Consider the following 13,315-nt stretch of genomic DNA (forward strand, 5'->3'; position numbering starts at 1 on the left):
ATCCATCTAATGTTTAGCCTCCAAATTTCTCTCCATCAATCTTGACCTCAATTTTCAGAAGTATTTGAAGCTTAAAGGGAATCTGTCACCATGAAAAAGACAAATTGCACTCCAATGATAGAAGATGAATACGTGACTTATTCACTCATGTTACAATGTTTCTGCCAATATGTTGAGCTTTTAATTTTTTTTAAAGGTAACCTGTCACTATAAACATTAAGTCCAGACTGCAGGCACCGTGTTATACAGCAGACTGATATATAGATAAGGGAGAAAAAATTCTGTATAACTTGTGTTTTAGCCCATTAATAATCCTCTTCTCTCTCTGGGATTCTTATCCAGTGGGCGGTCCCATCAGTGACTGACAGCTGTCCCTGTATGCACACTTATATAAAGAAAGCTGTCAGTCACTGATAGGACATAACAAAGTTCAAGATATTGGCAGAAACATCGTAACATGAGCGAATAAGTCACATATTCATCTTCCATCATTGGAGTGTCTTCTATCATTGGCATGCAATCTGTCTTCATCTACTGCAAACACTGGTCTGAATCTGTTCCGGGATAGAAAGGAAATGAAAAGGAAAGGAAAGGGAAAAAGAAAGAAAGGAAAAAAGAAAGAAAGGAAAAAGCAAGAAAGAAAGAAACACAAATATGGAAGAGCAACAGAGATATGACAACTTGGATAGTGAGAGAAGATGGTAGATAGAAAGATCAATAGATGATAAGATTAGCTAGAAAGAACTAGATAGATGAATATAAATGAGGGAAAGAAAAAAGAAAGAAAGAAAGAAAGAGAGTGATTGAGAGATTTTAGATGATAAATGAGATAGATAAAATAGACAGACTGACAAGTGTAAGTGAAAGAGATTATTTTTATTTCCCCAGATTTTATTTTACCTGCAATTCTATACAAAATCCAATTATCCTGTAATATCTGAACAAGTTTCTCCAAATGACAAACCCAGAATACAACAAATACATGATATCAAAAAGTGTCAAAAGCGGAAATCTGAACATGATATGCCTGCACAGCATCTAATATATAGATATATAATTACATCTGTATAACAATTTGTAGATGACATATCTATTTCTATATACTCACACACACACACTTATCACTAGCATGAATTTGTCACATTCCAAATTAGCCATTTAGTGACGGCTGACATGAGACACATTGCCAGTTACCGTTTCCTCTGCTGATTGATATCGATGGGCTTGTTGATGGCATAAGGTGATCCATGGATGTAGGCACTTCGGTACCGGGCCACCTTCTCCAGAGTTAGGTACTCACAGCGTGATGGTAAGCTCATGGTGTCTAGATGAGTGGTCTAGCAGTATGGGAGAAACATTTTTGTGACTGTGTGATATCAATGTGCTGCTTTTCCAGCCGCCGATGTGTCAGAGGCTTCAGAAAGCTGCTGTCATTGAAGAGCATTATTGAGCTGCATGCGCTGCCTGTGTGAGCTCCTCATGGATACAGCAAATTCTCCTCATCTTGTTTCTATCCACAGTCATGCTCCAACCAATTGCTTGTTGTAAAGGCTGGGTATAAAGTCCCCGGCTCCACAAAAGCACAGGTCTCGCTCGCCACTTCTGCTCTGACTGATGACAACTTGATCAATTTTCTGTTTAATCTCTAAGAGCTATTCCTGACAAAGTCACCAACAGGAACAGGAGATCGGAAATGCTTACATTTATGCAACAGACTGGGCAGGAAAAAAAAACCTTTCATATCTCCGTCCATTCATTCACTATGTATTATTACGTCTGTGTGAGCCAGTACATCATGCCATGTGCTTATTTTATTAATCTGCTGCCATTAGAAATAGACTTTAAACTTTAATACAAAAGCTTTCTGGGCAGAAGACAGACATTGGGAATGGAGCAGATCATTAATTGCTCCATAATCAGCATAAATTAAACAGGCCATCATTAATAGATTTGCAGTCAGAATTAAACTAATTGGGTAATCTGTGATGACGTTCGCTCAGCTTATGAGTTACTTATCCACTAATTCCGAATCATAGATGTTTGATTTATAACCCCAAGAACTGGAAGTAAAAAAGATACATTTGTATCAGCAAGGAAAATGTGAAACCAGAATTTGAAGATCATGGGCCCCAATATCAAATTTCCAAATGGCCCCCAAAGTATCATGGGTCTTTAATGGTATTACGGACCTTTTGGGTCCCCCCTGGACTCCAGGGCCTGGCAGTGACTGTAACTCCTGCATCCACTATAGCAACGCCTGTGTCTAACCAGGGGCATAGATTTATCAGGGTTCACTGCTTTCGACAGTGACAAAAGGTAACAAAGCCAATACGTTTTCTGGCTTACAAATTGTTAGTGAGACATAAGTGCTCTATGATAAATTCGGAGACCAAGGGGCTGTACACTGGTTTTGCCCTGAGTCCTCAGCAGGGATGAGCAGACCCATGGAAATTCGGGTCCTGGTACCCAACCCAAACTTTAATCCAAAGTTCGGTTCAGGTACCCGAACTTGAACCAGAACGCAAACCCTCAACTCTGAACATAGTAAAGGACTTCCGAGAGACGTCAGTGTTTGGTGTTAGCACCGGACACTAACACTGTCCGATACAATCCCCAAACTTTTAAGTTTGGATTTGCTCATCTCTAGTACTCAGCTTTCCATGTCGGCACCTGACAATATCTATGAAGGTACAAATAAATCCTTCGAAGAGAACCTGTCACTTTCCATAAATATGTAATTTTTTAAAACCTAGTGTGAATGTTGCTGCTGTCCCGAATCTGGCGGGGTTTTTTTTTTTTTTGTTCTGGCCCCTATTGCTCTCAATATGTAGACCTGTATAGTCTTGTTAGTCAAGTGATGTGCAAATTAGAAAATCCCTAGCAGGATCAGTAAAAAAAAATAAGAATATCTGATGAAAGTTTCCATATTTAATCCTATTGACAGAGTAAACATAACTATAAAATTAATATTATAAAAGGTGCTAAATTTGGTATTATCTTACTGAATTCTTAAAAATTATGCAATGCCGTGTCCAGAATCTGTGACAAATAGAGAAGTTCTGCACATACTGATAAAGACCCCTCCTGTTAACAGTGGGGTAGTGTATGATAACCTAATGACTGGATATTTGATTATGGCCTCTTCCCTCGTGGCTTCTAATCTGCATTTATGTAGGGAAATCCAGTTCTTCACTTCATTTAGCTGCCTAATAATCTCTCCAGCAAACTCCTACCTGCAATCCAACAACCTGCAACTACTTCTCAGCTCAGGCCTGTGAATCTTAGTGATCTTGCACTATTAACCCTGTTGGTACTGGTGACAGGACTAATTTCAGTGGTACTAGTGATGTTCTTATTAGTCTCTACTATTTGTGAGTGTAGTTGCAAATAATCAGTTGTCCTATCCATCCCTGCTATCCTGTGGTTAACTATTTATCTGCTGTGAATCCATAAATCCACATGTTTCTGCTATTAATCATTTGTCTGCTGCATGTCTTGGATTGTCTATACACATACTCTTCCTGTGTATATCTGCATAGCTAGCAAATCCTGCTGTACTGTTCCTTCCTAATCCTAGTACCAACTATCAGGGCCGGTATATCATCTCCTCCAGCCTGTGCTGCTCACATTGACCTATGGCTTAGAGAATCTACCTCACCTTATAATAGTTGGAGAGCCATCTCTGGACCCAGGGAGAATGAATACTATTCAGTTCTATAATTTTTTACACATCTCTGGAAGCCAAAAGCAGAAAAGTGGAAAACTCCTTGATGGTAATTTGTTGGGTCACTGTGGCTTACTTCAGCACATACCTACAGTAGTTAAAGGGAACCTGTCACCAGTTTTGGCCGATATAAGATACGGCCAACACCTTTAAGGACTGATTTCCAGCATTATATAATGCTGTATATAAAAGGCCATAACCCAACCTGCAAGAGAAGAAAAATAACGTATTATACTCACCAGCGGAGTAGTCTGGTCTGTGGGGTGTCGCTCTTCTTGGCCCAGCGCCTCCCATCCTCTTATGATCGCCGCCCTCCTGCTTGTTTCATGTGGATGATGCATGGCTGCATCATCCACACAGTCTCCTTGGCACCGTGCTCCTGCGCAGGCGCACTTATCTGCCCTGTTGAGGGCAGAGCAAAGTACTGCAGTGCGCATGAGCCGGGGCTCTTTGACCTTTTCCATGCGTCATCCACACAAAGCAAACAGGAGGTAAGCATCGCAAGCAGATGGGAGGCACTGGTCCAAGAAGAGTGACACCACTTAAACCAGACTGCCCCACAGGTGAGGATAAAAGTTATTTTAAGTTATTAAAATAAAAAATAGTTATATACTCACCTTCCGTTGGCGCCTGGATCCAGGAAGCTTGGGATCCACCGAAGCTCCGCCGAGCTGCTGGCGCCGGCCGCCATCTTCCTTTCCAAGGATGCAGCATTGCGAAATTTTGCAATACATCGCCAGGAACAGAAGATGGCGGCCGGTGTGAGTGGTTCGGCGGACTACGGAGGGTGAGTATAGCAGGTTTTTTTTTTTTATTATTATTTTTAACATTACTTTTTTTACTATTGATGCCGCATAGGCAGCGTCAAAAGTAAAAAATTGGGGACACACAGGGTTAATAGCAGCGGTTACGGAGTGCGTTACCCGCGGTCCGTTACCGCCGGCATTAACCCTGTGTGAGTGGCGACCGGAGGGGTGTATGCGGGCGCCGGGCAGTGAGTGCGGGGAGTAAGGAGCGGCCATTTTCTTCCGGACTGTGCGCGTCGCTAATTGGTCATGGGATTTTTGCCACGACCAATCAGCGACTTGGATTCCATGACAGACAGAGGCCGCGACCAATGAATATCCGTCACAGACAGAAGGACAGACAGACAGATGGAAGTGACCCTTAGACAATTATATAGTAGATTATAGAATGTTGTATATCGGCCCTGAAAGGTGATGGCTGTATCTCATATCAGCCAAAACTGCTGACAGGTTCACTTGCTTATTAAAAATCTCCCTAGTGTTTGTTCAAACATTAATTAAATTATAAGGCACTCTCATAGGTTTATGTATTTTCATTGGAAATCTATTAATCATCACCCAACTTTACACTTAACTGCATGGCAAATATTTTATAATGATAAAGTATCATCTACAGAAACTAAGAAAATGTAACACTAAGAGTAAACTGGGAATTTATATTTGCAATAGCTCTTTTTTAAAATATGATAGACCGCTTGGCTTCAGCAGGCTTTACGTAATACAGTTCATAGCAGGCTGCAGACTAAGTGCAATCAGTCAGTGATCTCATCGGACAGGTCTCAAATGTAGAGAGGCCCAAGTCTCCAACCTTACTATGCTCCTGTAAAAACCCTAATCTGTCCCCTCCCCATCACCATTAGACATGGGACAGAAATGAAAGGTAAACCAGACACAAAGACAAAACAAGTATAACAGAAAACAAAACCACTAACCAACAATAGAGAGGAGGATAGGGACAGGGAGGAAAAAACTAAATGGGAAAAGGAACCAGGAGATAAACACACACATACAACAGCAAACTACGGAACTCCACAACTCCAAACTTCAACTACTTAGCTTTAGCACACAGCATAGGAAGACGAATGTTTTACCGGCAGGGACTAAACGCCCAGAGCCTGTATATATAGAGATAGAAAATGGTAAGCAGTTACAGCTGAGAACAACCAGGCTGTATGGTCTTAGCCATCATGGAAATAGTCCTTAAGCCTCTCAGCACAAAAGGAAAGGGAAATCCATTTAAATTAGGGCATGAATCACACCATATCTAAAGAGGACTGCGATTCATTACCCGATGTGACCGTCTACCTCCAAGTCTTCCAGGGGGACGTAATACCCCCATGACATCTGTCCTGTAATCCTTATATCTGCTCTTTTGAGTGATCATCTTATAGGCAGTTTCATGACCAAATCGACATCAATTTAGCAATAAATCAGCAAATATAGTTCAGAAAGGAACGATAAGGCTTACAGACTCTGTCATCAGATGAGCTCACTGATGGATATGACAGTTCATTCAGTCTGCAATCTGCTGTGTACAATGAATAATAGACACCGTGGAAGGTTAGTGGTCCTATATTTTTAGAGTAACTACTGTAAAAATGCTTTTTAGCCAAAAAAAACATGCATTTGTGTCTGTTAATCATTATTTGTATATGCTGGTGAGGTTTACCGGTTGCTCAATTAATTACACATCCACAGAAGGGAAGCCTGACAGTAACAGAGAAGTCTCCATGGAGAAGCTCATTTTATTTCATGCTTCCCCCTTGCCAACTGTTGATGATAAAATCACTGGAATTTCATTATTATATTGGAATTTAAAGTGATAAGAAATATCAGAATGCAGTGTAGTTTTTCTATGTTAAAGCAATATGTGGCCCCAGGAGTAACCTTAAAACCTCCTAAAATACCTAATGCAGAGAATATCAAGAAGTAAAAAAACCTAACGTTTTACCTAATATTTATGCTATACTGTAGCTTCCTAATTTATGGATTGGTACCTAAAAAAACGGTGACTTAAAAAGGATAATGAATTGTCAAATAAACTGCAAATCCCAATGAGAAATAAAAGGATAAAACACACCTCAGACATAGTAAAGGAGAAATGAAGTCTAACTTTTAAGTCTATGCATACAAATATTATATGTTAAAGGTCTTAGAAATTAACATTCGTATGTCTATGAGTCACGGTCCAAATATGGACCATGATGTCCGGACTGGCAGTGGATCTCCTGACCAAGACACAACAATCTCATATTTGCCTTTAAGACCATGTTTCATGGGTGTCTGAAATTGGCCAAAGCCATGCTGTAGGTACAGGAAAATGACCTTTGTCACACCACAGGTTCGTATATAGACTAGGCAAATCCATATCCTGACCCCGATTTGTCCCTGCCTGATAGCGCAGGTTGGCTCACTAAAATTACACAATGATGCCCCCACTCAATGCTGGCTGACCCCGAGTGTCTTTAAATGCACCTTCAACTAAATACCGAGTGTAACCCAAAACCACGACAACAGAATGTAGTGCACACAGACACAGGGTGAGACACACTCCCAGTCTCAATTGTATATCCCAGTTCAATAGCACGAAATCTCACAGAGCTGTCAAAATAATGAGGCAGAGGAGAGCCCAATTTCAGCAGACTTAGGGTACTGTTACACTAAACGATTTACCAACAATCACGACCAGCGATACGACCTGGCCGTGATCGTTGGTAAGTCGTTGGTAAGACAGCTCTCCAGCGACCAACGATGCCGAAGTCCCCTGGTAACCAGGGTAAACATCGGGTTACTAAGCGCAGGGCCGCGCTTAGTAACCCGATGTTTACCCTGGTTACCATTGTAAATGTAAAAAAAACAAAAACACTACATACTCACATTCCGGTGACTGTCACGTCCCCCGCCGTCAGCTTCCTGCATTGACTGTGTCAGTGCCGGCCGTAAAGCACGGTGACGTCACCGCTGTGCTCTGCTTTTACTTTACGGCCGGCGCTCAGTTAGTGCAGGAAGCTGACGGCGAGGGATGTGACAGACATCAAAGGTGAGTATGTAGTGGTTTTTTTTACATTTACAATGGTAACCAGGGTAAACATCGGGTTACTAAGCGCGGCCCTGCACTTAGTAACCCGATGTTTACCCTGGTTACAAGCGAACACATCGCTGGATCGGTGTCACACACACCGATCCAGCGATGACAGCGGGTGATCCAGTGACGAAATAAAGTTTCAAACGATCTGCTACGACGTACGATTCTCAGCGGGGTCCCTGATCGCAGTAGCGTGTCAGACACAGAGAGATCGTAAGTATATCGCTGGAACGTCACGGATCGTGCCGTCGTAGCGACCAAAGTGCCACTGTGAGACGGTACCCTTAAGTTTTCCCTTGGTTAAAACAGCCAAATGTATTACAACTTAATTTGACAAGAATTTTAGGTTGCCTAAATATATTAATTTAAGTTTTTTAATAGTTTGGCTTCCATTTACTTAAAGCACCACTCCAGCGTTTTGTTTTATTATACTGCCAAAGTGATGTCAAAGTTCCCTGCCTCTAATCATATACTTACCAGCTGCCATCTTCATCTGTTATTGCCGCCAATCTGGTTGGTCTTCTGCAAGTTGTGACCTGCCGGATGGCTCCAGTGTTTGCTGGGCGAGCTGGAAGTCACAACTCAATGGAAGTCTATGAGAGACAGAACAAGGTCCTCATAGACCTGCATTAAGGAAATGTGACCGTTACCTCTGACTTACGGTCAGTCAGAAGTTGCGGTCACAAGATGGCTGTACAGAAAAGGAGTGACACTGATAAAAGATGAAAACGGCTGCTGATAAGTATTATTCTGCAGGGTGGGCCATGAATTTGCAGAATGGGCAAAACAAAAATTGGAGCAGGACTCTCAGTTTACACAGAACATTATGTTCAGTGATGAGGCAAACTTTTTTTGGGTGGGCCATTTATATGGATCCACCTAAATGAAATGGGAATGGTGACAGTTTTCTTGCATAGGGTGTCTTGCATTGAAATCTGCTGCAATGACCCGGGTACTGCGTTCACCAGACATCAACACAATTTCTATCCGCTCCTCACGTGTTAACCTCTGCGACATGTCAGTGGCTGTAAACAAAGAGAAACTTGTAAATAACTCATGTAAGAATAAAGTTACGTTCAAACCAAGCACACCATTGTTTTTTTTTGTGTGAAATTCTCAATAAATTTGATGTTTCACATGACCCTCTTCCCATTGGAAAAAATAAAGTTGGATCCAAAATGGCCAACTTCAAAATGGAGGCCATGGTCACCACCCATATTGAAAAGTTTTCCCCCTCCCATATACTAATGTGCCACAAACAGGAAGTTGATATCACCAACCATTCCCATTTACTTAGGTGTATCCGTATACATGGCCCACCCTGTAGGTTCAAGAACATATCAGTGGCACCACTCAAGCGCTGAAATACGAAAAAACACTCAGGTGGTGCTTTAATCAAAATTTTCCAGGAGGTGATAGGTCCTCTATAAGATACCAAATCGAGTTCTAAACTTTAAATTGTTAAAAAAATTAAAAATTAAAGTTCTTTTCTCTTAATCTTTTGAGGCAACAGATGCCGTTCTCGCATATTTTAATAAACTGGAAAAAAAAAAACAACAATTCCTCCAAATATCCCACAGGATGGTCTTCAGCTTACTCCGTGTAAAGTAGTTGTGTCTCTTCATACAAGATTCTGTCTCATCATGCAAGAAAAATCCATCACACAAAGGATATTCCATAAATATTAAAACGTTCCTGCGCATTCATTAAAGTATTCCATTATAAAGGCAAACCTTATGCCTATCAAAGATAAATTATTCAGCGTTCCTCCTTGGATTAAAGGCCCCGTCTCACTAAGCGATTTACCAACGATCACGACCAGCGATACGACCTGGCCGTGATCGTTGGTAAGTCGCTGTGTGGTCGCTGGGGAGCTGTCACACAGACAGCTCTCTCCAGCGACCAACGATCAGGGGAACGACTTCGGCATCGTTGAAACTGTCTTCAACGATGCCGAAGTCCCCCTGCAGCACCCGGGTAACCAGGGTAAACATCGGGTTACTAAGCGCAGGGCCGCGCTTAGTAACCCGATGTTTACCCTGGTTACCAAAAAAAACAAACAGTACATACTCGCGAAAGGCGAAACCGAAAGGGTGTCCAGGCCCCTTGCCGTCTGCTTCCTGCTCTGACTGAGATCCGGCCGTACAGTGAGAAGTGAGAGCAGCAGTGACGTCACCGCTGTGCTCTCACTTCTCACTGTACGGCGGCTCAGTCAGAGCAGGAAGCAGACGGCAAGGGACCTGGACACCGAAAGGCGAGTATGTACTGTTTGTTTTTTTTGGTAACCAGGGTAAACATCGGGTTACTAAGCGCGGCCCTGCGCTTAGTAACCCGATGTTTACCCTGGTTACCAGTGAAGACATCGCTGGATCGGTGTCACACACACCGATTCAGCGATGTCAGCGGGGCCTCAACGACCAAAAAAAGGTCCAGGCCATTCCGACACGACCAGCGATCTCGCAGCAGGGGCCTGATCGCTGGTACATGTCACACATAACGAGATCGCTATGGAGGTCGCTGTTGCGTCACAAAACTTGTGACTCAGCAGCGATCTCGCTAGCGATCTCGCTATGTGAGACGGGGCCTTAAGACTTTTCATTAAACTGTTGAATGACAGATATCTATCCTGTGTGATTTGTTTGCTCACTAAAAGCTTTTCAATATTAGAGATAATTAGTACTACAATTATCTTGGTTCTTGTTAACTTTTGATTTCACTGTTCCTATAAAGTCCTAACACCTGGTATAAATGTGCACTTACAGTAACTTACCCATTAATCAAGCAGCCAACTTACTGATCCATTAACCATCAATCCAAAAAATTACCCAAGCAGCCAATCAACCCATTAATTAACCAATTAGCTAGTTGACCAAGAACCAAGAGAAAAAAAATCAGTCCAAATTAAAAATGACCCATTTGACGTTTATCATGCGCAGACGTCTCTCCAGACCCCAGGGCATAATAAATAGGGGAAGGAAGGAGATAAACAATCATAAAACACACTAGCCCTGATACATCATTGCCTTTATGCCTGTTTTGTAGTTTTGTGCCTTTTTTGTTTGCACCTCATTAATTATTCTATTTGTGCCTTTAAGTCTATTTCATATGTACTCACCGGTTTATTTTTTCCGCTTTGTGGGCAGAGTCTAGCAATTCCAGATGTTTTGGATGGATTCATCAATTGCAACTTTTTATTTGGAGTAAATTTTACTCCAGTCACCCCCCTGGTGTATTTTCGAGTATGGTACAATTTGCCGCATTTTTGTTACTTTTTTTGCCAAATTAGGACTTTTAGCGCCAAAGGACATAGAACAGTTTAAAACAGGAAAAAGTCCCATTTTTTTTACCTTGCACCAAACCCATGAATCGCTTGCATGATTGTGAAGAACTTGGTGTCAAATAGGTAACTGATTCCACAAAACAAAAAAGTGTCTTAAAAAATAGCAAACAATAAATCAGGGTCATAATACTCACCCGACCTATGCCCTCCCCTGACTCCATACACCCCCCCTGCCCTGATCTTCGCTTCCCCTATGTGATAGCTTGGGCCTTAGAGCTGGAAGAAGTAAAGACATGTACGGTGAACGTGGGAGCTGTAGAGGGGTAGGTGGCATAAAGAGTCAAGTGAGGGCATGGAACAGGTGAGTATAATGAGGTTTTTTTATCTTAACCCCCTCCTAGCCCTCGGAAGCATCTAAATGGCAACAGACTGTTAATTTGCTGGATATGTGAAAATAGCCAGAATGCAAAATTTGGGGGAAATTTATAACAAAATTTAACTGTTATAAATTGATTAGTTCATCTCTGTTAACAAATTCACCACTGGTCAGTCAATAAAATACTTGTTTTCATAGTCTTTTAAAGTAAGAATTTTTATGTACTTATAATTACATTTACAAAAATTATAATATTTGCAAATGCTAGAAACCGTGGAAGAAGAAAAATGGATGGCACTCACCGGTCTATAAAATCCAGTCTTTACTTCAACGATTAAAACATCTTCAATGGGAGACTGGGAAGAGCAGCGTGAGATCGACTGTCGCTTGGTCCTTAAGGTGCCCACGCACTTTAGATAGCTGAGAGTTCGATTAACAGTTACTGTTTCTCTCCAAACTCCCCCGTGCATGTGCATTCTTCAATTTGTTGAGAATGCACGTTTTTAATAAAGATAAAGCTACCGCCAGAGGTGGAAGAACTAGAAAACTGGGCATTTGAATTCAAAATGCCGTTCTTCATATTTTCTGACATCTTCTTAAAGAGAAAAGTCGGCAAACTCCAATACACTTTTCATTGTTAGCCTTACTCTCTAAAATTTTTAACTTTGGCCAACTTTAATCTAATGTGTGACCAGACTGAAATGACCCGTGACCTCTTGGCTGTCACACCAGCTCATGCCAACAGGTATGCCAACTGAAATCTATTATGACTAATAAATGTAACCCATAATGACACGTCTTGGCTGCGCACATAAGAAGAGACATCACATGCATCATTCTACTGTAGGAGCCTCTAATACATGGTTATATCTCTCATTCACAAGGATCTTAACACAGCAAAAGCTATTTATTTTAATTTGATAAACTATGAGCATCCATCCCTATGAGCGAGTAAATGTAATACAGAGAGGAATATTCTAGGTAAGCCATCATGTTCCATTTACACAGATGAGTCGTCTTCTTTCCACACCCACAGATAACCCTGAACATCCACAGTACAGCTGAGTTCATTGAGTTCCTGATGTTTATCTCATAGATTCTGATCACTTAATTCCCTTAATAGCTTTTGCTGTTACCGAGAGGCTACAAGCCATATCTCTGGATTTTCCATGATCATGATGATCATAGAATATTACTAAGTCCTTGATGTGACCTCTTTACCGTAAGCTTCTCACTTGGCCTACTAGCAGAAATAGCTTACAACTTGGTAGATACAGCAAAGGTACACAGTCACTTCCTTAGATGAGAGATCATCGAAGATTACCGTAGCTCATGAAAGATGTAAGTTGTCTTAATCATTGACCTCTACCCTTTGTAAAAACCCAAGAGAAGCTTTGGTGGTTGTTAATGCTACCTTTGTAACACATCAAGCTCATTGAGACAAAGTCAGTGTATAGACTGAACATCTTATCTGTTACAGTGGAACTTTTTAGGAAATTATTCCTTCTCTTTTAGGTCTTCATTGTGGGATGACAACATTCAGGAAAATGAAGTCAAAAGAATTCCTTTTACACTTATCTGAGATATATTGGCTACCTGGTTGCTTGTGGTTTTAGGCCATATACTGTATGACATAGTGTAGCCATGAAGCTCATAACCTGATAAAAGTGAAGGCACACGCAAGAAGTATGTTGTGACCGACATGCATTGATATCTATGGAAGCATGTTGCAGGTGTCACTCACAACCTGTAATACAAAATCTAAACACATTTGGAAATATATGCGACCCTGTATCGCAAATAAACTAAACTATCAAGGATGTAGTGGAGAACATTAAGTGGGTCGAACAAAACACAAAAGCTCATCCAATAAAAATGATACTTTATTAAAAATGATCTTCCATATATGTTTCCTATCAAAGCCAAAACAAGTGGCACTAATCAATGAACAAAATTATATAAGGATAACCAATGCCAAATAGCCAAACAGGGTTTATGGGTAGGTGTGGAGGGAACATCAATCCTTTCCCTAATAAATTTCCCT

The 13,315-nt window shown here is 41.2% G+C and overlaps 1 protein-coding gene across 5 annotated transcripts in view; it reads right to left on the minus strand.

The window, feature by feature from the left end:
• Window positions 1-13,315, minus strand: part of PDE4D (phosphodiesterase 4D) — a 1,072,650-nt gene that overhangs the window by 414,532 nt on the left and 644,803 nt on the right. Inside the window, exon 1 of one of the 5 annotated variants that reach the window (XM_077285798.1) lies at window positions 1,195-1,404. The exons of the other annotated variants lie outside the window; for them this stretch is intronic. Coding sequence (XP_077141913.1) covers window positions 1,195-1,319 — 125 coding nt within the window. The 5' untranslated portion in view covers window positions 1,320-1,404. Of the gene's footprint in view, window positions 1-1,194; window positions 1,405-13,315 lie in introns of those variants that run through there. 5 annotated transcript variants of the gene reach the window in all.

Source organism: Ranitomeya variabilis, chromosome 1, assembly GCF_051348905.1.
Source record: "Ranitomeya variabilis isolate aRanVar5 chromosome 1, aRanVar5.hap1, whole genome shotgun sequence".
NCBI lineage: Eukaryota > Metazoa > Chordata > Amphibia > Anura > Dendrobatidae > Ranitomeya > Ranitomeya variabilis.